At 40.5% G+C, this 26,169-nt stretch overlaps 1 protein-coding gene across 3 annotated transcripts in view; it reads left to right on the forward strand.

Moving 5' to 3' along the window:
* Positions 1 to 26,169, forward strand: part of TXNRD1 (thioredoxin reductase 1) — a 94,091-nt gene that overhangs the window by 39,902 nt on the left and 28,020 nt on the right. For 2 of the 3 annotated variants that reach the window (XM_042947571.1, XM_042947572.1), the window contains 9 exons: positions 5,824 to 5,946; positions 8,055 to 8,127; positions 10,380 to 10,499; positions 16,527 to 16,669; positions 17,322 to 17,437; positions 18,413 to 18,638; positions 23,142 to 23,234; positions 24,282 to 24,358; positions 25,670 to 25,826. In XM_042947571.1, the coding sequence (XP_042803505.1) occupies positions 5,824 to 5,946; positions 8,055 to 8,127; positions 10,380 to 10,499; positions 16,527 to 16,669; positions 17,322 to 17,437; positions 18,413 to 18,638; positions 23,142 to 23,234; positions 24,282 to 24,358; positions 25,670 to 25,826 (1,128 nt within the window). Of the gene's footprint in view, positions 1 to 3,748; positions 4,087 to 5,823; positions 5,947 to 8,054; positions 8,128 to 10,379; positions 10,500 to 16,526; positions 16,670 to 17,321; positions 17,438 to 18,412; positions 18,639 to 23,141; positions 23,235 to 24,281; positions 24,359 to 25,669; positions 25,827 to 26,169 lie in introns of all 3 variants that reach the window. The other variant, XM_042947569.1, reaches the window with a different exon arrangement.

The following is a 26,169-nucleotide window of genomic DNA, read 5'->3' on the forward strand; positions in this document are numbered from 1 at the left end:
CTTTTTTTACTCATCACTGGATTGCTCAGTTAAGTGCCCAGTGTCTTTACAGAGTATTGGAGACTTGACTAAAAGCATCAGTAGAGAATGTACAGATTTGGGGGGAAGGTAATTTTGGGGGCCTTCTCTAAAGTTAACAGCTTTTAAAATCTAAATCATGTTGGCCACTTGTTTCTGTTTTTACTGTGACACCTTAGTTGCCGCATCATTTTGAAATTAAAGTGACAGCTTACCTTGAAGGAAAAAAGAATTGACCGATAGATAATTACAGAGATTAGATATGAGGCAAACTGCAGATCTGCTGGTTTCCCAGGAATATAATTAGAGGGGCTTAAATTTCACAGGTTCAATAAAATCAACTGAAATTTAGGAGAATATTACAGAAAGAATTTTTAACTAGAACTTTATTGTGTAACAGAACCACTTTCTGATCAAAGCACCTGGAATCAAATCCTGACTTAATTAACATTCTAGTTAGAGGCTTTGGGCAAATTATTGAACGTGTAAACCATAGGTTTTTGATTTGCTAAATAGGAATAACACTCTTAAGTTTACAATAAGGATAAAATTGGAAAATGTATGTGACAAGGACAGTTGGCTCTTAAACAATGAGGGGTTCAGGGACACCATCCCCCCTGCACAGTCAGAAATGAAACTGTAACTTTTGATTCTCCCAAAACTTAACTACTAATAGCCAGCTGTTGACCAGAAGCCTTACTGTTAACATAAAGTCAATTAAAACATATTTTGTATGTTATATGTATTATATACTATATTCTACAATAAAGGAAGCTAGAGAAAATAGGAAAATCATAATACTGAGAGGAAGAGAAATATGTTTATAATACTCTATTTATTGAAAAATCCGCATATAAGTAGACTGCATTTCAAACCCATGTTGTTGGAGGGTCAGCTGTACTTAGAAACCTGAGTTCCGGGGTATGGTATAGTGAGAAGAGCAAGAGCTTAGTAATCATTTACTCCTGGGTTCAATTCTTAATTCATCGGGCGACTTTCTTCATCTCTAAGGGCTTCTATATTATCGTTTATGAGATGACCACATTGGAAGGCTATTGTGAGGACTAGATGGGATAATATATACAAATGGGATAATATATGCAAAGCACCTCGCACAGTGTCTGGCTCAGGAGTGAGCCCTCATATTAGGGCCTCCTTTCAGGGTCAGATATTCTGTGCTGTAACCTACTTTAGTGGTGACATCTCTGTCATGGTTCATTCACTTTATATCTAGATAGGACTTCCTCATGCCTTTGCCTTTGTCTTGGGGAATCTATTATCAAGTGATTGGAATTGGCAATTGTTACTTACTCAGCAATTGTTTGAGTGTTCACTGTACCAGATGCTGGTCTAGGCAGTGGGGGGAAAGTGGTGGACAGGAAATGGACCGTCTCTTAGGGAATTTATATTTTAGTGCATGTAGTAGTGTCCTATTGCTGCTGTAACAAATTACCAAGCTTTTAGTGGCCTTAAAATAACAGAAAACGTATATTATATTATAGTTCTAGAGGTTGAAAGTCTTCGTATCTGTTTCTCTGGGCTAAAATCAAGGTGTTAGCAGAACTGGTTCTGCTGAGGCTCTGAGGGGAGACTCTGTTTTCTTGTCAGTTTCAGACGCCACCTGTAATCCTTGCTTTACAGTATCTTCCTCCCATTTTCAGAGTTGCCGGTGCAGCTTCTTAAGTCTGTCTTCGCATTTACTACTGTAGTGAAGTCTCCCTCTGCTTCCTTGTATAAGGTTATGATATGTGTTAATGGAGTTGCAAGAAGCAAAAGGAAAAAGTTGTTTGGGAAATTTAGGAAGACCTTAATGGAAGAAACGGATATTGTATTGGAGACTTTGGTAAAAGAACCCCCCCCGCCCCCCAACTCCTGAAGGAATGCCTTAGGAAGGGTGATGTGTTTGTGTGTACTGAATAAAAATAATATAACATCGGTGTTTAGTTACTGTTTATATACTGTGTCAGGATTTGATGGGAAGAGGGCATTTCAGGCGAGGTGTGGCACAGGGAAGTGCAGGGGACATCTGTTAAACACTCCAGGAGCTTTTTGACCACGCAGGTTTCCTTCTTTGGGAAGGGGAGAATTAGTAACCTAAAGAGATTTTTCTACCAGCGTCTGTGCCGATATGCATTACCCTGCCGTTTGGTGTAGTACAAGGGTATGTTAATTTCATTTTACAAAATAAGAAGACAGACTCCCTAAGGATTAGGTGATGAGCCCAAGTCACCTAGCTTAGAGAGTGGTAGAGCAAGTGTTTTAACCCAGGTCATCTCAACACCAGAGCTGATGTATAACGGTAAGAAAAAACTAGTACATGTCTCTGCTCAGTGGATATGAATCATGTTTGGTGGGGAGGAATGTAAAAATCATTCTAATTTTGAAGAAATCTGGGACACTTGAATTGTTTTCTGTGTTGTGCCTTTTCAGAGGTGAGTCTGGAGCACACTAGGGGTAGGGGTGGGAATAGGCATTTTTCCTAAGAAGCAGATGGAAAAAGTGAAAGAATATCCAGTACGTAAGTCTGGCAAACACCTGCTAGGGGTGAGGTGCTGTGTCCTATAGTATTGCTTCTCAAAGTGAGTTCTTCTGGGGACTTCCTGCGGCCCCAACAGGAAGGCCTTGAAGTCAAAATTATCTCCATAATACTAAGATGCTTTTCTCATCTGACAGTCACCAGACAGGTGACTTTGTAACAGACTGAACGCATTAAAGATATGAGTGTCTTTTATTAAGACAGGCATTAAAAAGAATTGTACTGTCACTAATTAAAAAATTATTTTTAACAAGTATGTTTAACAGTAATGCTTAAGGCATTTAATATTTTAATTTAAAATATTTTAATATTAACATTTCTTAGTTTTAATTTCTGTACACTAAAATTGATAAATAAACCTCACATTAACCAAAGCTCTTTGGGGTCCTACATAATTTAAGGTTGTAAAGGGATCCTAAGACTAAAAAGTTTGAGAATTCTTGTTCTTTATCAGCTAATATAGTCAGTGGCCACTATTTCTAACAAGCATAATTGGAGGAGAATGGGGGGGCATTTTTCTTTTCTCTTTTACCCATCTGTGTGCTCCTCCTTGACGTTGGGGAAGCTTTATTCTACTGCCTATCTTGTTTATATTTTAGGTGGCAAACCACTTAACTTAGACCTTAAGGATAGCAATTTCAGTTTTAAGTTGGATTGGAATTTTAAAACACTATGTGTAGTTTTGGGGTCAGTGGACTGCTTTAGTTGCCTGTGTCTTACTGTTACACTTACAGAGTCAAAAGTGTTCAGGCTCACTTAGTTTTCTTCATAAAATCTGTATTCTGGTTGATACAATTTGACTTTAAGCTTGAATAAGAATCAGGTGTGATCCAGAATTTCAGGACAGAACAGATTATACATTGGTGGCTTTTCAGCATGACAGTGCGTTTTCTTTCTTTTGTTCTAGTAGATAATGGTGGGGGTGGTTATGAAATGGGTAGTTTTCATTTAGACAGCCAGTGACGGTCTTCCGACACTGTGCCAAGTACTTGCAGATAAAGCTGAGGCTGAGATTAAAATGGTAATACGTTATTTTTCCAAAAGGACATCTAGCTGCATTTATTAATTCTTTTAAGCCAGCAAGTCAGCCTGTGCTCCTGGAGACCAACTAGAGAGTAATGTTTGTTACCTGAAGCTTATAACGGTCCTGTGATCTGAATGGCTATTATTACCAAATTGTTTTTCCCCCCACAGTGCCTTGTACTGAAGGAGGAGCCTCTGCCAAAATGTCAGTAGATGAATACTGGTTGTGTTTACCAGCCTCTCACGTTAGACCTTTTGTACGGACGGTCAGGTTGATGCAGTCTTGTCCCCATTGTTGCTGGTACCCACGTGCTCTCCCTTCAGTCTCTGAGCCGTCAGGTGCACCTGCCACCCTGCCAAGGGGCAGCCACGGTGCCATGCCTCTTCCTGCACCTTCCTCCAGTGCGCCCCCTTCCGCGTCCCCAGCATCCTGCTCTACTGACCCTAAGCTCTGCCCTTCGCCCCCTACAGCTGATGGTAGGCAGGAGAAAAATGTGGCGTCGGGGCTGGTAAGTTTGGGGGACTTTTATCGATTATTGAGATTAAAACTTCATTTTTAAAAACACTTTTTTGTTGCTGGTATAACATTTAGCACACATGTTTGTTTTAATAAAAGGTAATATTAAAAATACCACCAAAACAGGAGGCACCTGGTTGGCTCTGTTGATTAAGCATCCGACTCTTGAGCTCAGCTCAGGGCTTGATCTCAGGGTCATGAGTTCAAGCCCCACTCTGGGAGTGAAGCCTGCTTTAAAAAATAATCACCAAAACAGTGTTCCAAGCTAATATGAAATATAACTCATGTATATAAAACCTAGTGAAATGAAATGGCTTTTGAAGTTAAAAGTCTATAATATTTATATTATAAAGTCTGTTATGTGCCAAGTACATGGAAACTAATACAGTATAGGAGGCCTCGTGCCTAGGTAGATAAAGCGGTAAGCTTTAGGGGTGCCTGGCTGGCTCAGTGGGTAGAGCATACAACTCTCGATCTCAGGGTTGTGAGTTCGTGCCCCATGTTGGGTGGAGAGATTGCTTAAAACAGCTAAAAAAATACATTTAAAAAAATGTGTTCTTAAAAAAAAGTTTTACAGAGTTGTGCTTAATTTATTGTCTCCCGCACCCTCCCCCACTTTTTATTTCTTTCCTTATATGAAGTATCTTGGGAGGCTCCTGGGTGGCTCAGTCAGTTAAGCGTCCAGCTGACTCAGGTCATGATTTCACGGCTCATGAGTTCAAGCCCCACATCAGGCTCTGTGCTGACAGCTCAGAGCCTGGAGCCTGCTTCGGATTCTGTGTCTCTCTCTCTCTCTCTCTCTCTCTCTCTCTGCCCCTCCCACACTGTGCGCAGGCGCGATCTCTCTCTCTCTCTCCCTCCCTCCCTCAAAAATAAATAAACATAAAAAAATAAATAAAATGCCTTGGAAAAGCAGGGACTTTTCCATTTAACTTTTCTTGTAGGTAAATGTCAATTAATGCTTTTGTTCTGAACTTTTACCTGAGCAATGTAGAAAAGTCTTAAGTATTTGGCTAATCTGTTTCAGTTGCTATTTACCAGGCCTCTATCTTTTTTTTTTTTTTTTTTCTAATATTTATTTTTTAGGAGAGCACAAGCAGGAGAGGGGCAGAGGGAGGGGGGCAGAGGATCTGAAACAGGCTCTGTGCTGACAGGATAACAGCAGTGAGCCCAATGTGGGGCTCAAACTCAAGAACTGTGAGATCGTGACTTGAGCCGAAGTCGGACGCTCAACCAGGTGCCCCTACCAGGCCGCTATCCTAATCTGAGAACATAGGCCACTTATTTTTGTACCTTTGGCCAGAAAATAAAGATGACTACTGAATGGTTATTGATGGTTTTATTAAAAACATACAGTACAAATATTTTAAAAACCAAATTTAAAACCTAGTGTAATAATTCTGGGGAAAAAGGACTGATGATCATACTTCATTTAGGACTAAGTTGATTTTGTTGGAATGTCAGGGTCTAACATTAGAAGTACTATATGAACATTTCAGTTAGCTATCTGTGATGCGAAAAGGAATTAGGACAGTCCTAACAAAAAGCAAATTCTTGGTCACCACTTGAAAAGAGGGTTGAACATTTTCTTCTTGCGTGCTGTGATAGAAGTTAAACGATATTTTTCCTTTGAATATTCCTTTTGCTTTTTTCAGAGAAAGGTTTTCTCACAAAACTTTTCAGGCATTGCTGCTTTTAAGTTAACTTATTTCCTCTTCCTTTTCTTTAGGCTTATCAGGAGGGCAGACTTCAAAAGCTACTGGAAATGAACGGCTCGGAGGGTCTTCCCGAGTCCTATGACTATGACCTCATCATCGTTGGAGGCGGCTCAGGAGGGCTGGCAGCTGCTAAGGCAAGGCTCCTGTGTGTCATCTGGGTGATGGGTAGGAGTCACGCTCCTGATAGACGTCCGCCGGTTCTCACTGGAATTAGGTTGAGCCACTCTTGTGACATTCTGCACCTTAACTCGGGCAGGACATGTTTACAAAGGGACTATTTTGTAAATCAGTTTTCCAGGTTGAACTGTACCTTCTTTATGAAAGTACTTCTACATGACAGTACCGTGCCCCATATTTTGGGACATATTTTCATTCATTTTAAATTTGGCTGACTTTTCAAAGATAATAAAGGTGTGGTATAGAAACAGTTTGAAATTAAATAAATATATTTCTTACTCTTTATAAATATCAATATTAGGTTTTTTTCACTTTGATGATTTTCCTGTTCACAGGCCCTCCTCCCCAGTAGAAAAATGGAGAGCAATTGGATTCCTTAAACTTAATCATTAAAAACATTTGCCTCCTGGGGCACCTGGGTGGCTCAGTCCGTTAAGCGTCTGATCTTGAGGTCTGTGAGTTCAAGCCCTGCATCAAGCTCTGTGTTGTCAGCTCAGAGCCTGGAACCTGCTTCAGATTCTGTGTCTCCCTCTCTCTTTCTGCCCCTCCCCCGCTCGCTCGCGCACGCTCGATCTCAAAAATACACATTAAAAAAAATTGAAAATGTTTGCCTCCTTTGTATAAGAAGTGAACTAAGAGAATACCCACTAACTCTGGTCTGGGGGTCATGGGGGAGAGGAAGTATAAATAAGGGAGGTTAAGGAATGAGACTCCTGGTCCTAAATTGAGATACATCTTCCATGTGTGAGGGGTCAAGGGCCCTTGGGCCTGTCATCCTTCTCCAACAGGTACTTTTATTTTTTTTTAAGTTTATTCATTTTGAGAGAGAGAGAGAGAGAGAGCGAGCATGTGCATGCATGCGTGTGCATGTGGGTGGGGGGTTGCAGAGAGAGAGGGAGAGAGAGAATCCCAAGTAGGCTCTGTGCTGACAGCTGTCTTTCTCTCTCTCAAAAATAAACCAGCATTAAAAAAATTTTTTTTAAATAAAAGATGACATGGTTTAAAAGGTGTAGCTTGTGGGTCAGTAAGGGTAGATTCAAATGAAGCTGCCCAAATGAGGAGCAGGCCAGCATCTGGCATGAAGCCATACTTAGCTATAAATAATTCAGTAATAATACTGGATGTATTTTACTCTAGTTCTGGTGAGTTTTATTTTTCTTCTATTAAAAAAAATTTTTTTTAATGTTTATTTTTGAGAGAGAGCATGATAGAACATGAGTGGAGGAGTGACAGAGAGAGAGAGGGAGACACAGAATCCGAAGCAGGCTCCAGGCTCTGAGCTGTCAGCACAGAGCCTGACGTGGGGCTCGAACTCAGGAACTGCGATTGGACACTTAACCGACTGAGCCACCCAGGCGCCCCTCGTTCTGTTGGTTTTAAAGGAAACATAGACTCAATCCTTTCAAATAACCTTTGGAGGTTGTAGTTGCCAATACACAAAACTTATTCTCTGAAAAAGATAAAGGATACTCTGCAAAATGAACTTCTGACTATTGTCATCACTCCCCTAAAATCTATTTGGAAAGCTCATAGATACCATCAACTTTCTTACTGGCTTTTCATGTGAAATTTTAGGAAATCTGACAATTTGAGAAGAAAAACTTTCCCAATATTCTGCCTAGATACTGAATTAGATAAAACTTAAAATACTTTCAGAAATACTTACAGAATACAGATTGAATCAAGGGTTGTAGACTGTCCTAAATCTTTTTTACTGGCTATTCACCTTCTGCCTGCTTAGAAAAGACCCCAGGTTCTTCAGATTATTGCTTAATATGTTACTGTTTGCATGGAATTATGTAAGAGGATACTAGTGTGTCCGGAAGACAGTTTTACAACTGTGCTGTGTATGTTCTTTACAACTACCCTGTGACTGTCTCAGTTGCCTAATTTTTATTTTGGAGTCTCACTAACCATCTTGGTGCAGTATCTGAAGTTCCAGGCAGTAGTAACTGGTTATGCTGTGGGCACTGTAGCTTAATAAGAATAGCTTGGATTTTTAACAGTCCATTTCTAGTCTGTCATGGTCACCTTTCGAGTTCATTTTAATACGTTTATTTTCTAGGAGGCAGCCAAATATGACAAGAAGATATTGGTCCTGGATTTTGTCACTCCAACCCCCCATGGAACTAGATGGGGTAAGCTTTGAAGTATTTTAGAAGTGGATTTGTAGGAGCAGGTTTTTCCCTGGCATATGTTTAAATGGCTCCTAAAACCCAATTGAAAATTTAAAAGTTAAATTAAAACAACAAAAAAGATATGTGCCTCTTTCACTTGTGCTAAGTTAAAATGGAAATGTTAAATATTGAAAATTTGGAGTTTCTGGCAGTGTCAGGATGATACAAAACCTTCTCCACAGCTGCCATGATGATTTAAAACTAAAGATTTGAGTAATTTGGCAAACTTAGGGATTTAGTGACTGAAAGTTGAAACACTTACCTGTGAGTTTCTGTCTTAAAACCAGTTCCTACATTCAGTAAGAACTGGAATCAGATAGCTCAGTGGAGAGCCTGTGCTGCTTCCGAATCTTGTGGAATCAATGTTCTGTATTCATTTATTCCACAGATGTTAATTGAACACTTACTACGAACCAGGGCATTGGAGATGTAGCAGTGGGTGCGGTAGACGCGAAGTTCTTGTCCTTGTGGAGTTTATATGCTAGCGGGGAGACAAGAGATAAGCAAGAACTTTACAAATTATGATGAGTGGTACTAAAAAAAATTATATGGTGGGATAGAGAGGAACTGGGTAGAGGAAAGAGTTTAACTTTGAGAAGATTATCAAGGAAGGCCTCTGAAGAGGTGGCCTTTAAATGAGGCCAAAAGAATAAGAATGAACCAGCTGTGCCAAAAACTGAGGAAGAACCTTCCAGGGGACTTTTCTCGGTCTCTGTCACAGAATAGAACATATAAAGGCCCTGAGGCAGGTGGGAGACCTTCATGGTGGTAGCCTGGGTGATACGAGCTGGAGGTAAGATTAGAGACGAAGGCACGTGTCAGGCTGTACAGGTCTCAGTAGGCCGAGATGAGGAATTGGACCTAATCGAAGCCTAGTAGGAAGCCTTTGAGAAGGGGATTGATGTGATACATAAATTTTACCAAGATGACTTAGCTGCTCTGATTAGGAGGCAAGAAGCAGGAACTCTTGGATAAGAGAGTGTCTCACTTTCTAATTCATCCATTCAACAGATATTTATTAGGTGTCGGTGTTGTGTTGGACACTATTCTTTTTTTTTTTTTTTTTAATTTTTTTTTTAACGTTTACTCATTTTTGAGAGACAGAAAGAGACAGAACGTGAGTGAGGGAGGGGCAGAGAGAGAGGGAGACACAGAATTTGAAGCAGGCTCCAGGCTGTGGGCTGTCAGCTCAGAGCCTGATGCAGGGCTCAAACCCACGAACTGTGAGATCATGACCTGAGCTGAGGTCACATGCTTAACCAGCTGAGCCACTCAGGTGCCCCATTTTTTTTTTTTTTAAGTTCATTTATTTTGAGAGAGAGAGAGAGAGAGAGAGTGAGGGAGGGACAGAGAGAGAGAGAGAGGGGGAGAGAGAATCCCAAGCAAGCAGGCTTCTCATTGTCAGCACAGAGCCCGATACGGGGCTTGAACCGTGAGATCATGACCTGAGCCAAAGTCGGATGCTTAACCTCCTGTGCCACCCAGGTGCCCCAGGCACTATTCTTGTGCTGGGGATAGCCCCTCTGGCCTGGGGAGGTTGCACTCCATAGTGGCAGTCTGGAAGCATTCTCCTCAGAAGGCTTCTGTTTTCTGAGCTGTGACGTCTGCTGCCATCTTGCAATCTCACGCCATTTTGTCTGCCTCCCTGCCTGCCTGTATTTTGTTCTAATGGAGACAGTCTAGCGCCACGTTCTTTAGTCTCAGAGATGCTAAAGCTTGTGTTTGTTTTGGTCATGAATCCTTTTGTGAGAATCCTTGAAAGCTGTAGACCACCATCTTAAAAAAAATGCTCACATACACCACATTTTATATGTAGTTCCAGACCCACCACTGTCCAACTGTGGCTAGCTTAATAACCCCTTTACCATACAGTTCTGTTCAAAGATTTGGTGGCAAGTATAGGATTGCATGCAAAGTAAAATTTCAATTTCTGGCATCTTTATCAACGGTCAATTTTGAATTTTTGAGGGTATGGAAATTGTGGAAATCTCATTTTTCTTTTGTTTGAGGGTGAGGTCACTCACTGTGTTTGATACCATAAGGCTCTCTGAGCTTAGAAATGCCTTGAAACTTAGGAATGAATTTGCATACAGTATTGGGCTACGTTGGGCGAATAAATTATGATCTTTCGTAGCACATTATAATGATTACTGACCTTTTTCCATCAAGGATCGTGAAGCAGGGTATAAACTTATTTCTTGATGTTGTTGCAGGTCTCGGAGGAACATGTGTGAATGTGGGTTGCATACCTAAAAAACTGATGCACCAAGCAGCTTTGTTAGGACAAGCCGTGCAAGACTCTCGAAACTATGGTTGGAAGATAGAGGAGACAGGTATGGTGGGAGAGGCTGCTTGTGTTTTTGAGGGGTGCGAGCTGTGGTCTGGGGACGCAGCATCCATTTTTACAAGACTAGAGGATAATCTGGCAGTTTTTATTGTTTATGTTTTTTATGTATAAAATTACTGCAATTACCTTGCATCACGTAGCTGCACAGAACGGATACTGTACTTAGAGTGTCTTTCTGTAATGGAAAACCAGAATTTTTTCAGGGGTGCCTGGGTGGCTCAGTCGGTTAAGTGTCCGACTTCGGCTCCGGTCATGATGTCACAGTTTGTGAGTTCGAGCCCTGTGTCGGGCTCTGTGCTGACAGCTCAGAGCCTGGAGCCTGCTTTGGATTCCATGTCTCTCTCTCTCTGCCCTGCTCATGCTCTGTCTCTGTCTCTCAAAAATGAATAAACTTAAAAAAAAAAAAAAAAAAGGAAACCAGAATTTTTTCAGGTAAATTCGTTTTGTATTATTCCTATTTTGTTTTAAACTAATCTCCTACACCCAGCATGGGACTTGAACTCACAACCTTGAGATCAGTAGTCATTTGCTCTATCACCTGAGCCAGCCAGATGCCCCTCAAGTCAATTCTTATAATTACATAGAGTTTCATAAGGGAGTGCAAATTTATTTGCTTTCCTTTGAAGTTGTTTTGTTTTTCTCTGTCCAAAGAAATCAGTTTATGAGCGATATTTTTGGGGTGGAGGGACTCTGTTTGTTGAGAAAGCGTTGGTTAGTCTTTGGATAAAATATTTAGAGTACCCTAGCAACCCTAGAGAACTTGAAGAGGAATTTGTTGCCTTTAGAAAGTAGGTTGTATTATTTGGTAGAAGAATAAAATGAGGTTGGCACAGCTTCATAGTTAATTAATGACATAGGTCACCGTGTCCTTGAAGAGGGAAACTCTAACCTTATCTAATATTAGTGTCGAGATCTACAGGGTATGGGACATTTGCTAGGGTAAATTATTCTGTAACTTTTTCTGAGTTTTAATTAATAGTTTATTAAATATTAAAAAAACAAGGCATAAATACATGCTTTGAAAAATTTTGCTCCTACTCAAATTAGTCACGCTTCCTTTGTTTGATGTGTTTACTTCCTGTTTAAAATCAACAGCACTTCTTTTTTCAAGTCTGGAATCTTAGAAAATCAGTTACTTTAAAAGTTTTCTTACGTTGGGGTCATATCTCTTTCCCAGATCCTTACAAGGCTGTTCTCTGTCCGTGACCTTTGGGGCCTCAGGCAGCCTCATGTCCATTTCTCTTTCCAACAAAAAGGGTAGTTGAGCTGATTCCTTTGACCTATGGAATATGAATCTAACACATAATGTAGCCGTAGTCCACCGCTATTCCCACCTCTACCCTGCCCCCCCCCCCCCCCAAGTTACTATTTACTCCCATGTCTGAATGTCTCCCCACTGAGTCTGCCATTAGTACACTCTTTCCTTTCGGGAAGCCTACTTTTGTTTTTCTTTTTAAATCAAAAAAATTTTTTTTACAAACCCTTGTGTCGAGGGCTGACGTTCGCTAGATCACAGTGAGGGAGCTGCTCTGCTACGTATGAAGCCCGGACCCAGAAGCAGGTCGTTTACGAATGGTTTGGCACCAGGTTCCCCACAAACGCGTGTTACGTGACGGGCAAGGGGGACGAGCCTGCTTTTAATGTACCTGGTTCATAAGAGGGTCTCCCTTCAGTTAATTTATTAGACGTCTTAGTAGACATTTTAGAAATTTTAGAAATTCTGCTGATAAAGTCATATAATCTTATTGTCGAGCATCCACTATTTGCAGGTGAGTCTGTGCTGGGGAAATTCAGATGAATAATACAAATTCTGTTAGCATGCAGATTCTGTTAACTACTCATGCACTAACGTCATCGCTGTACAGACCGAGTACCCTGGGAGCCCAGAGGTAGGATGGGTAATGTGATTGAAGTGGTGTCACGTACTCTTTCCTTCACCCTAGCCTTCCTGACAGCGTTAAAGGTGGGTTATTGTCGTAGGTAGACCTGGGCACAACTGGTGACTTTGCCATTTACTGCCTGTGATGAGGATTGGATACAGTAGGGTGGTAAAATAGCTGCCACTCAGCAGACATTAGTTTCTGTCCTTTCCTCTGGACTTGCTGCTTTTAATTCTTCCGTTCAGAGTTTCAATAAATTAGAGTAGACCCTGGCAAGCACTTGGCAAGCACTTGGTTCTTTGGTTACTGGTTTGTAGGAAAACCTTTACAGATACCAAAGGAAGTTGTATATTTGAACGAAGTTAGTTTCCTCTTAAAGAGGACATGTAACAGGAATATTAATCTGAAAAAGTCTAGAATTTGTTGGAAAAAGTAAGTTTGTTCCGAGCAAATTTTGATTGACGCAGCTTTATAATTTCCATGTACTGTCATCTACGTAGTGAATGCAATCTGTCCCTTAAATCTAGGTAAAAACAGTGCCGGGGAGCTATACGACTCAGCCACACAATTTTTATTCATTCACACAGGGGTCTAGTACTCAAATTGGTATATTGTACTAATTGATGTTAGCTTTAAACTGTCAACTCTTAAGAAAAATGAAGTCATTAAAACAGAATTCTTAATTTAAAAATGTAGGAAGTATATATAGCGGGTGGGTCTTTAGAATCTTAAAAAGATAAGAGTTAAGTACAAGCCTCCGCTGAATGTGGATTTTTGTTAACAGGGCCAAGTGAGTTCATTCTAATAAATTCAGTAACCAGGTGGATGGTGAAATAGAACTTGGTGAATTGGTGGATCTTTCCAGCAAAAGAATATCTCTGTAGCTGTCATGTAACAATAAGGACTGGCTATGCTTATTTATGTTGAATTTATTTCTAAGTTACATAATAAAGAACTAATAAATGTTTAGCCACTGAAGTAATAAAGAGTCACTAGTAGCATGGTCCAGATCTATACACTAAAACCAGTATAAGCTCCCTGAATTTCATGGGGTTTGAAAAGTTGGACCAGATCAAAGTTGTTTTATTTGTCTCTCTTTAAAGAAATTATTTATTCAGCTACGTTAACAGTGTTACTTTTGTGTTTCTTCCCCCTTTCCAGGTTTTACCATTAGAAATACATACTTTTCTGTTTTTAATGCCTTACTCCTCTTGTATTTGTTAGCAGCAGCAATCCCAAGGTGTTTGATGAGAGCTGTGCCCTGTGTTTAAATCCCTTTACTCTTGGTAAATGGAAACCTAGCGGTTTGTTTATTCTGTTATCTTCAATTTTCTCATTAAGCCTTGGGACCTCTGAAGCTTGCTGTGGCCTAGCAGAAAGAACCAGAGCTGGGCTTGGTGGGAGAGGCCTTCTGTGCCTGCCAGAGTCTACCACTGAGGCAGCAGTAAATTACCTCCCTCCTTTGAAAATGGTTGTGATGAGGAATATAGTGGATTTTTTTTTTTCAGTATGTGAAATCTGTTGTCAAAATGATTTCCATACAACACCCAGTGCTCATCCCAAAAGGTGCCCTCCTCAATACCCATCACCCACCCTCCCCCCCCCCCCCATCAACCCTCAGTTTGTTCTCAGTTTTTAAGAGTCTCTTATGCTTTGGCTCTCTCCCACTCTAACCTCTTTTTTTTTTTCCTTCCCCTTCCCCATGGGTTTCTGTTAAGTTTCTCAGGATCCACATAAGAGTGAAACCATATGGTATCTGTCTTTCTCTGTATGGCTTATTTCACTTAGCGTCACACTCTCCAGTTCCATCCACGTTGCTACAAAAGGCCATATTTCATTCTTTCTCATTGCCACGTAGTATTCCATTGTGTATATAAACCACAATTTCTTTATCCATTCATCAGTTGATGGCCATTTAGGCTCTTTCCATAATTTGGCTATTGTTGAGAGTGCTGCTATAAACATTGGGGTACAAGTGACCCTATGCATCATTACTCCTGTATCCCTTGGGTAAATTCCTAGCAGTGCTATTGCTGGGTCACAGGGTAGGTCTATTTTTAATTTTCTGAGGAACCTCCACACTGCTTTCCAGAGCGGCTGCACCAATTTGCATTCCCACCAACAGTGCAAGAGGGTTCCCGTTTCTCCACATCCTCGCCAGCATCTATAGTCTCCTGATTTGTTCATTTTGGCGACTCGGAATATAGTGGATTTAAACAAACATTACTTTATGTCATTAGATCTTAGAGTGAGAAAGAAACTTGGAGGTGTATTTTTCAAATGGGAACCCCCTAGAGGCTGCTGATCCCTGTTCCCACAGATGAAGTATGAAGGCTTATTTTACATTTTTTGAATAGAAACCTATCTAATCTCACGTCCTTGACCAAAGAACAGCGCTCTAGTTGTCTGGGAGGGTTGTCTTCTCTGACGCTGCAGATAGCTCCAGGCATGGTGGAGGAGGAAAGGGACCTGGACCAGGCAGCATAGCTGAATCTGCCTGGGACAGGGGTAGGGGGAGTAACACATCCAGGACTCAGTGTGATCTGCCCTTTTCCTAAAGCTCTGAACTGAGAACGTACAGAGAAAGCCTCAGGCCTTTAAACAAACAAAGAAACAAACAAAAAACCTGGAGCCCAGTCATGTAAACTGGATGAATTGGTCCTTTCTGGAAGATTTCTTTGCTTTATATATTTTAGATTTATCAATTTGAGTTCCCTGTGCTCAAGAATTAAATCTGCTTTTCAAACACTAAGTATTTGAGGATCCTATTATCATTACAAAGAAAGCAAGATCATTGCAGAGTTACTATTCTGTTCCATTCCTAGTGGAGAAACCGGAAGTGAACCCTATCATCTTTTTTCTGGTGTTGCTAGGTGGAGGCCAGATGGGCAGGTGGGCAGCGTCCCCCACTCCCGTCGCCCCGCACCTAGTCCTCTTAGTACTGCAGTCACAGTGGCTTCTGCAGTCACTGTCCTTTTAAGTTGAATTGATCTCCCAAAGTCTAACATTTTACGGTTCTGTGAAACAAACATCGATGATCTGTTCTCTAGGAGGCCACAAACCAATTTTCGTGCTGTCATTCCCGATTCCAGACGCTGGCCATTGTGTCTCGTAGACTTGGTTCACCACCTCCTATGTGGTCAAGCTACTTAACCCTGAATCTAAGATTGAGACTCCTCATTTCCATGACAGTCTTTCAGTATATGTTGGTTTTCTTTTCCTTCCTTCTAAACCACAGCTTTCCTAGAATCTGTCTTCATCCTACCACCAGAGTATATTTTCTATGTATCCTATTTTTTTCCTTGTTATTCATGAGGTATTAATTAGTAAATGATTGATTTTTATGCATTGAAGTTCAGTATATTTGTGCCTGACTCAAACGATTCATTTTATAATAGAATTTAAAAATCGTCCTCTCTTTGGTGAGGGAGGGATTTGGGGGGGCAGTGAGACAGACTCTCAAAATTCTCTGTCGATATCAAGGGTCAGCAAACTTGTTTTATAAAGGGCCAGACAGTAAATATTTTAGGTTTCATGGGACCTACTGATGTGTCACAACTACTCAGCTCTGTCATCATAGCACAAAAGAAGCCTTAGACAACGTGTAAATAAACGATCATTGGTGTATTTTAGTAAAACTGCTTATAAAAAGGGTGATGGGCTGCATTTGACTGTGGGGCCTTAATTTGCCTTTGTTTACCAGCCTCTGGTTTAGACATTGTTACCAGTTTAGTGACTGCAGACTACATCAAGATCCCTTGGGGATTGTTACAGGGTATGGAATCCTCCAGGCTTCACCATTACCCCAGCAATCAGTATTTACAATCAAAGTAAAATTCCCGTTCATTTCTACAGAAGTAAAAAGGATTATGCATGGTTATTTTAGTTATTATGCGTGGTTATTTTAAGAATTTCCAGGATGCCCGACATTATGTAATTGTATGGTAGTTTTCTAAAAAAGGAAAGAATATTTGAGCTTGAAAAGGATGTTTATGTGTTTGAAATGAAGGACCCTGCTGTTTCAGACAAAAAGGTCTGCCCTTTGTAATCCACGCGAACAGTTCCTGAGAAGTGATCTTTCTTTGCCAGGCGATCGAAAAGCTAAAAACATTTTGTGTTATTTTCTTGTGCAGTTAAACATGACTGGGATAAGATGACAGAAGCTGTACAGAATTACATCGGCTCCCTGAACTGGGGCTACCGGGTCGCTCTGCGGGAGAGAAAAGTGACCTATGAGAATGCATATGGCCAGTTTGTAGGTCCTCATAGGATTAAGGTAATTGTGTGACACCCTGAGGAGCTAATGTTTGTCTGTCTTAAACTTTTGTGAGGGGTAGGGGAGGAAAAGAGAAAGTGATTGTCTCGATAAAAGTAAAAGCCACTGTGACCCAAACTGTCCAGTTTGATGATTTTGCAGACACATCTTCTTATGGGCCTTTTCCGTGTGGTTGTAGCAGTGTAAGAATACTGGATTTGGGGCCAGATTACCTGGATCTGAGTCTTGGCCCTGCCACTTATTAGACTTATGATTTTGAGTAAGTCCGTTAATTTCTTAGAGCCTTAGTACGTATTACCAAATTTTTTCTTTTTAATTTTTTTTTTCAACGTTTTTTATTTATTTTTGGGACAGAGAGAGACAGAGCATGAACGGGGGAGGGGCAGAGAGAGAGGGAGACACAGAATCGGAAACAGGCTCCAGGCTCCGAGCCATCAGCCCAGAGCCTGACGCGGGGCTCGAACTCACGGACCGCGAGATCGTGACCTGGCTGAAGTCGGACGCTTAACCGACTGCGCCCCCCAGGCGCCCCTGTATTACCAAATTTTTACGAGGATCAAATTGGCTAATGTGGCGAATGGCCTCTGTTCACTATAACTACAATTTTAATGAACACTAGCTTATTAAAAGTTGGCACTTGGTTTCTTTGTAGGCAACAAATAACAAAGGCAAAGAAAAAATTTATACAGCAGAGAAATTTCTCATTGCTACTGGCGAGAGGCCACGGTATCTGGGCATCCCTGGTGACAAAGAGTTCTGCATCAGCAGGTGAGGGGGCACCGGAGGGAGAAAAGGAGGCACCCGTTGTTGAGTTCTACTTTTCAGTTTTTTTCTTCAAACCCATTTAGTCCATTTCCTAGAACTTCCGAGGGTTTTTTTTTTTTTTATTTCTGTGTTTCTGCCCAAAGGGACAGGGGCCTGGGAAAAAGAGAAGGGAAAAAATTCTTTTATGCAAGAGAACATTTAAAAAATTCAAAGCTATAAACATGGGTCTTTCTTACCACCCACTTAACATCACTGTTAACATATAAATACATACTTATATTGAAAGTTCTGTTTGAAATTTATACATGTGTGGGCATGTTTTGTAAACGTGTTAACATACTATGGTTGACAAATGTGTCCTCTTGGATGCTTTCTGCTGAGGAGTTTCTGCTCATGTTACACATTATTTCTTCTCAGGCCCTTTTTCGGGAAGGGTATGTGATTTTTTTTCCTTGGCACCTCATACAGGGGCAGCTCAGATGGCGACTGTTGTCTTCTCCGTCTTGGATGGGTTTCCTTCTCATATTTAAAAAAAACTCATTTCCTAAAAATGCTTTTGTGATCCCTCTCACGTCTCGTGTATTCTTTACTTGGCTAAAAGATTTTGTCAGCTTTTACTCTTTATAGTTGGTTTTTATATGACAAAACGGTTATGTTGGAAGTTTTCCCCTACTCCTCTCTTGCTGATTCGTGTTCTAGATAGATCTTCCACCTCGGAGACTGTGTTTGGCTATGGGCAGCTTGAGCTGCTCCCAGAGCAACTGAGTGGCAAGAAAGGAACTGGGTCTAAGCCCTCGTAAACAGTTTTCATAGATTATGTATGTAGCCAATTGAATGTTTGTAGTTTTTAAAAGTGTATTCTTAAGAAAGCAAAAATATTTACTTTGATTCAGTCATTACTCACATAGGAACATTTTCAATTTCTTTCTTTTCTTCCCCACCCCCCCACCTTTTTTTTTTTTTTTAATTTCTTTTCAGTGATGATCTTTTCTCCTTACCTTACTGCCCGGGTAAGACCCTGGTGGTTGGAGCATCGTATGTCGCCTTGGAATGTGCTGGATTTCTTGCTGGCATCGGTTTAGATGTCACTGTTATGGTACGATCCATCCTCCTGAGAGGATTTGACCAGGACATGGCCAACAAAATTGGCGAACATATGGAAGAACATGGTGTCAAGTTTATAAAACAGTTCATACCAATAAAAGTAAGTGGAGTTGCTGGTAGGTTTGTTGGTTTCATACTCCTGTTTAGGCAGGAGAGAGAGGGTTGGGGTAGGTGATGGAAGCGTTCCTTCTGCGGTCTAAACCATCGGGAGTGCTGCGGTTTCTCAGCTGTGATGTCGGTATATGAACTTGTACCCACTGCCACCTGAAGAGCTTTGTTCTTCTCTGCAGCTCAGTAATTTCTTTATTCTCCTCTCACCCTTCTTACTTTTAGTTCTCTTCTGTTTAATGTTTCCCTTCATACATTCCTTCACTTTATAATCTTTGGTCTGTTATCCTTTGTTTCTTTGTACACACCAGTGATTGAAATAAGAGTTCAAGACCCGGCTGATTTTGAAATGTTCTTCATGAGAAACTTGTCCTTGTGTACCATGTAGTCAACAGATACACTGTATTATTCTGGCTTCTCTGAAAATGATTATCTAAATTTGTTACATGGGCTCCCTTTTTTTTTTTTTTTTTTTTCTGCTTATTTAGTCTCCTTTTGAAAAGGTGGAAAAATATGCCAAGTTACACTGGGAATTGTTAACACCATCACAAATATTTTGATACATAAAAGTGACAAAATCAATCACTTCTCATGTCTCTAATAGATGAGTTTCCTTTAGTGCAGGTAAGGATGAGACTGTTGTGTTAAAGTTAAGGAATTCTGGCTGTCATTTGCTCAGCGGGTTAACTTAGGCCCTTTGGGTGACCGTGTTTAGAATCGCTTCATGTTGATAAGAGTTCGAGCGTTGGGATGAGAATGACCTACTTTCGATACTGTCCTACCATTTTCTTGCTGTATGTCTTTGGGGAAATTATTTAACCTCTCTGAGCTTCAGTTTCTTCCATAAAATTAGGATAATAACAGCAGCTATCTCAGAGTTCTTGTGAAGATTGCATTAGCTGACACTTAGGAAGTAATTAGAACAGTACCTGGCAGAGAGTAAGTCTAATACTGTTGTGAGGGGGAAGCAGCACAGGTCCTGGAAGTTATCGCTCCTTGATTCCTGGAGGTGTCTTTTAGGGAGTAGAAGTACATGTGATCCATTTGCCTTAGGGCTGTGGTTAGAAAACAGCAGCTGTACATACAAGTTGTGCCATGGAAAAGTAACATCTGCTTCCGTGATGTCTATTTTTAATTCCAACATGCAGCGGCAATATGCAGTGTTACATTAGTTTCAGGTGTATGATACAGTGAGTCAACACTTCCACCCTTTACTCACTGCTCATGAGAAGTGTGTTCTGTGTTTTTGTTTTGTTTTGTTTTGAGAGAGAGAGAGAGAGCATGCAAGCAGGGGAGAGGGTCAGAGGGGGAAAGAGAGAATCTTAAGCAGGCCCCGCACTCCGCATGGAACCCGGCTTGGGGCTTGATCCCTTGACCCTGGCATCATGACCTGAGCTGAAGTCAAGAGTTGGACTATTCATCGACAGAGCCACTTAAGTATTCTGAGAAGTGTGATCTTAATCCCCATCACCTATCTCACCCACCCCCCACCCACCTCCCCTCTGGTAACCATCTGTTGGTTTTCTGTAGTTAAGAGTCTGTTTCTTGGTTCATCTGGTTTGTTTTTTTTTTAATTTTTTTTTTTTAATGTTTATTTTTGAGAGAGAGAGAGAGAGACAGAGTGTGAGCAGGGCAGGGGCAGAGAGAGAGGGAAACACAGAATCTGAAGCAGGCTCCAGGCTCCGAGCTGTCAGCACAGAGCCCGATGCGGGGCTCAAACTCACGGACCGTGAGATCATGACCTGCGCCGAAGTTGGATGCTTAACCAACTGAGCCACCCAGGTGCCCCATGGTTCATCTGTTTTTTTTCTTTTGTTCATTTGTTTTGTTTCTTAAATTCCATATAGGAGTGAAATCATGTGGTATTCGTCTTTCTCTGACTGGCTTATTTCGCTTAGCATCCGTGTTGTTGCAAATAGCAAGATTTCATTCTTTTTTGTGGCTGAGTAATCATTTTTTATATAAACCACATCTTTATTCATCTACCGATAGACACTTGGGTTGCTTCTGTAATTTGGCTGTTGTAAATAATGCTGCGATAAGCATAGGGGTGCGTATATCCTTTCGCATTAGTGTTTTTGTATTCTTTGGGTAAATACCTGGTAGTGCAATTACTGCATCACATATGGTAGTTCTATTTTTTTCTTTAGCTTTTTTTGTTGTTGTTGTTGTTTTAAAGAGCGAGAGAAAGTGCAAACAGAGGAGGGGCAGAGAGAGAGAAAGGGAGAGAATCTTAAGCAGGCTTCACTGGCAGCACAGAGCCCAAGGCGAGGCTTGGTCCCACGACCCTGTGACCATGACCTGAACTGAAATCAAGAGCCGGACGCTTAACTGACTGAGCCACCCAGGTGCCCCAGTGGTTCTGTTTTTAATTTTTAAGGATCCTCCAGAATGGCTGCACCAGTTTCTATTCCTGCCAATAATGCATGAGGGTTCCTGTTTCCCTACATCCTTGCCACCGCATGTTTATGTTTTTTGATTTTAGCCATTCTGACAGGTGTAAGATGATATCTGATTGTGGTTTTGATTTGCATTTCCCTGATGATGAGTGATGTTGACCATCTTTCCCTGTGTCTGTTGGCCATGTGGATGTCTTTGGAGAAATGTCTGTTCATGTTTTCTGTCCATTTTTTAATTGGATTTTTTTTTTTTGGTATTGAGTTGTATAAATTCTTTATTTTTTTAATAAGTTCAGTATATATTTTGGATACTAACCCTGTATTAGATATGTCATTTGCAAATATCTTCCCCCATTCAGTAGGTTGTCTTTTAGTCCTGTTGATTGTTTTCCTTTGCTGTCTGTGCAAAAGGTTTTTATTTTGATAAAGTCCCAATAGTTTATTTTTATTTTTGTTTCCCTCGCTTTAGGAGACATATCTTAGAAAGATATTGCTGTGGCTATGTCATAGAAAGTCTGTATTGTCTTCTAGGATTTTTATGGTTTCAGTTCTCTCATTTAGATCCTTAATCCATCTTGAGTTTATTTTTGTGTATAGTATAAGAAAGTGGTTCAGTTTCTTTTCTTTTCTTTTTTTTTTTTTTGCACGTAGCTGTCCAGTTTTCCCAACATCATTTGTTGAAGAGACTTTTTCCCATTGCATATTCTTGCCTCCTTTGTTCAAGATGAATTGACCATTCCTCTATAATGTCTTAACATTGGGAGAGTTGTGGGCCCTTTTGAGAATCTCATAGACTATCCCCTAGTGAAATAAACCTGTGTCTGTGCACATTAACATTTTACCTGGGTTACCAAGGTGTCTCTGGTCTCCTTGGGTCACGGTGAACACATGCTGTGTTCTTCAGTGACCTGATAGAAGAGGGCTTTGGCAGGGAGGAAGGCGAGAGTGCATTGTGTGATGTGCACAGAGATTGTGGGGAATAAAGTCGTCCTAAATGCAGAAATTGTTGTAGACATAGGAAAAGCCTAACTGGAACACAAAAGTGAGTGAGGCAGGAAGGAATTAGAGGTGAGATGAGGCCCTTATCATTTTTAGGTAAATCTGAGCTAATGCAGGTAATCTGACTAATGCAGCTCTTCTCCAAAGATTAGATTATAGCTTAACTACGAAAGACATTTTCAGTATGTTCAGATGGGCTTAACTATGTAAGAAGGAAGGAATTTGAGAAGGAAACTTTTGCTACTTATTAATGGTGAAAGTAAAATGACCCTTGACATTTTCCCATGCAGAGTGGTTGCATTTAAAAGGTAGAGTAGAAATTGCAGGTGACTTTTATGAGTTTCTCCCAGTAAATATTTTACAGGAACCCATGATTTGCTGCCAGTGCAGAGACCAAGGTTAACTGCAGGCTTGCAGAAGCCTCTAGGTGATAAGGGTTTTCATTTGTTGCAACGCAGTCTGAAGGTTATTGTTGACATCCAGGAGTGGTGAGCTGGTATGTTTAATCGCATCTGGCATAGTGCACGTTCCGGGACTTGCTTGTTCTTCCCTACATCTTGAACAACGAAGACCACCCCTCGTCCTTGTAAACGTACCTCCTTGCTCACTATGCTTTTTAGGGCTTTCTGGCTGTTTACCTGTATCATGTTTGATCTACTCCAGTGTCTGTTCTTTGTTGACAAAGCTGAACGTCTGTAGCCAGAAGACAATCTCTGAATTTGAGCCATAGTGGCTCTCCAGGGGATTAAGGGCTCTGGGTGAGTTACGAGATAGGAGCCTGGGAAGAGCGACGTCATTAGCTGTGTTTTAGGGATCGTAGTGTGCTTTCTCTGGCTTTTTCCTTTCCCACTTTTTTCTCTTTCAATTTTATTCTGTTTGGGAACTATTGGAAAGAAAGCCCCTCTAGCAAACATTAAGCAGCAAGAAAAAGGGGGATAAAATAGAAAAATCTCTTAATGTCCTAATGATGTTATGGTGAGGGGGTGGGACATGAAAGACCTCTCACGCCAGATTTTGTGTTTTCACTTTGGGTCAACCTGATAGGAGGGAGTTGATACATGTCTTTATTGTGGAGTAAAACTTTGTCACTTTTATAGGTTGAACAAATTGAAGCAGGGACACCAGGCCGACTCAGGGTGGTAGCCCAGTCCACCAGTGGTGGTGAAACCATTGAAGGAGAGTATAATACGGTAAGGAATGGACCCAGGTTAGCCCTTTATTAGAAAGCAAATAATGTGCTTATTGGCTATTTGGATATTTGCTGGGTACATGTAATGGCTGCTTTCTATTTTCAAAACCTGATTATGTTCCTATTCTAAGACATCTATATTGCTTGTGATATTGTAATTTGTTTTGGGATAGGGATGGCTTCAAATTTTCTTCCATGTAACTTAAAAATATCATTTGTCAAATAGCTATAAAAAGACATCCTTTTTAAATGAAGTAGAACTTCTCTGTCCTTCAAAATTTTATCTTCATAGCTCACTACTTTAAAAAAGAAAAACAAAACTTAAGGGGTGCCTGGGTGGCTCAGTCAGTTAAGCTTCCAGCTTCGGCTCAGGTCATGATCTCACCGTTGGTGAGTTCTAGCCCCGCATTGGGCTCTGTGTTGACAACTTAGAGCCTGGAGCCTGCTTCGGATTCTGTGTCTTCCTCTCTCTCTGCCCCTCCCCTGCTTGCACTCTGTCCCTCTCTCTCAAAAATAAACCTTTAGAAAAAAAAAAAAAATATTAAAAAAAAAACTTAATTCAGTCATAGGCTATGTTGTCTTTGTCTCTGAACTTCACTAGATTTATAAAGGAATTGCTAACTTTTTTTCTTAATCAATGGATGAGGATTTCTGCTATATCCTGTTCAAGGGTTTTTTTTGTTTGTTTTAATTTGCTTAAACTCTTGCTTTTTTTTTTTAAGTTTATTTATTTTGAGAGAGAAAGAGTGTGGGGGGGGGGGGCGGGGCAAAGAGAGAGAATCCCAAGCAGGTTCCGCACTGTCCATTGATAGTGCAGAGCCCAGTTCAGGGCTCAGACCCACAAACTGAGATCGTGACCTGAGCTGGAACCAAGAGTCAGACACTTAACTGGCTGTGCCACCTGGGTGCCCCATAAACTCTTACGTTATTTTCTTAATGAAATATTTCTTTACAGGTCTGGAAAGTGAAATCGGAGTAGCTTAATGGTTAAGTAACTTACGTGAAGTCTTTTTAATCATACTCACCTGGTATATTAATACTTTTTCAGGTATTGCTGGCAATAGGAAGAGACGCTTGCACAAGAAAACTTGGCTTAGAAACTGTGGGGGTAAAGATAAATGACAAGTAAGAAAACAATTTTATTGTGTCTTACTGAATATTATTTCAGTTGTTGATAATACTGATTAATAGTGGAGTTTTAGATTGTTAGAGTTAGTTTTTATCATAGTTGGAGATTTCCCTTTTTAAGCCTAGAGATCTCTTCCTTCAGTGCCGCTCACGTTGGTATTTTCTGTTTGTTTTATTTTGTTTTTTCCTTTTCAAAATCTAAGTGGAAGATAGGGCGGCTTGCAGTTTGTTTCTTTTCTTTAATGTACAGCGTATAGAATAAAAGAGTCTAACCCCCCAGTTAATTGCAGGCATGTGCTCTGAGCTTTACTAAATAATATGTAGATCTGAACCATGTTGAGAGCTACTAAGTTTTAGGATGATGAGTGGTCACTGCATTTCTAGTGACAGCTACAAGTATGAAAAACTTACTTGCAAGGGTTGAAGTTAAAATCCTTTGGCCTATAGCAGTAGAGGAGATAACTGAGACTCAGTGGTATCTGCTTATCTGCTGTCTGGGGTATTTCCCAATATCACCTTCCTTACAGCCAAGTAGAAACAAGTGCTGTGAATGGGAACTGCCTTGGAAGCTAAAAAATAAAGGTGTTTTTGTTTTGTTTCGTTTTTGTCCCTTCTAGGAATAACATCTATTCTGGAGAAGAGACTTCCTAATCTTAGTGTGAGGATTTTTGTTTTATTTATTTTTTAACTAGGGTAAACAGACAGAATTGTTGAGGAGGTCACCAATAAGATTTAGCAGACCAAATATTGCACCAGCATAATAAACACGCTAGCCTGTTTCCAGGGGGTCCAAAGCTTAGATTTTATATAATGGAAACAGCTAACACTTATTCTGCACTTACTGTGAGCCATGGACCGTTGTGCTGAATATTTTGTACCTATTTTCATTTAATCCTCACAGCCCCTTAAGGTAATTGATGGCATCCCTTTTCTTCTTACAGTGTTCTCATTATTATTGTTCGCATTAATAGGTGGGAAAATAAAGCTCAGAGATATTAAATAGCCCTCCCAACATCATAGAGGTGACAACTCACAGACCTAGTTGTTATAGTTTAGAATACACATATTCTTAACCACTCTGTTGTAGTTTTCTCCCAGGTTTTCTTATTCCAGAATTGTCTCTAAGCTTTTAAAATACTCATTTTATTTTATTTTATGTATGTAGGTATGTATGTATTTTTAAATAATACGTTAGAATGCTGCCCTTTGCTAGAGTCACAATTTTGGCTTCTTTGGGAGAAAGGGGAATTTTTTTGTTCCACTTAATTAATAGGAGTAATTGATGATTTTAACTGAATGAATTTTCAGGACTGGAAAAATACCTGTCACAGATGAAGAGCAGACCAACGTGCCTTATATCTATGCCATCGGCGATATATTGGAGGGGAAGCTTGAGCTCACCCCAGTAGCAATCCAGGCAGGGAGACTGCTGGCTCAGAGGCTCTATGCTGGCTCCAATATCAAGGTGAGCTTGTGGCTGACACCTGTTGATACTGGTTTTAGTAACACCACTATCCTCTGTTTAAGGGTAGCTGTGAAGTTTTCCAGGTCTTGAATAATTTAGTTCTCTTGCTGGTGGCATCCTACATGTGCTCTGTTAACTGTATTCCAAACAAGACATCGTGAAGACTGCTGTGTCTTTGTGACTTTGTTATGAAAATTGTCATTCCTGGAATCACACTGGGAAAAAATGAGCTTGACTAATCAAGTTTCAGCACTATTATTGTGTTCCATATTCTCATAATAGTTGGATTTTACCTTGATTTCATTATTACCAATTTCAGTATAATTTTCTAAATCTTTTTATG

Source organism: Panthera leo, chromosome B4, assembly GCF_018350215.1.
Source record: "Panthera leo isolate Ple1 chromosome B4, P.leo_Ple1_pat1.1, whole genome shotgun sequence".
Classification (NCBI taxonomy): Eukaryota; Metazoa; Chordata; class Mammalia; order Carnivora; family Felidae; genus Panthera; species Panthera leo.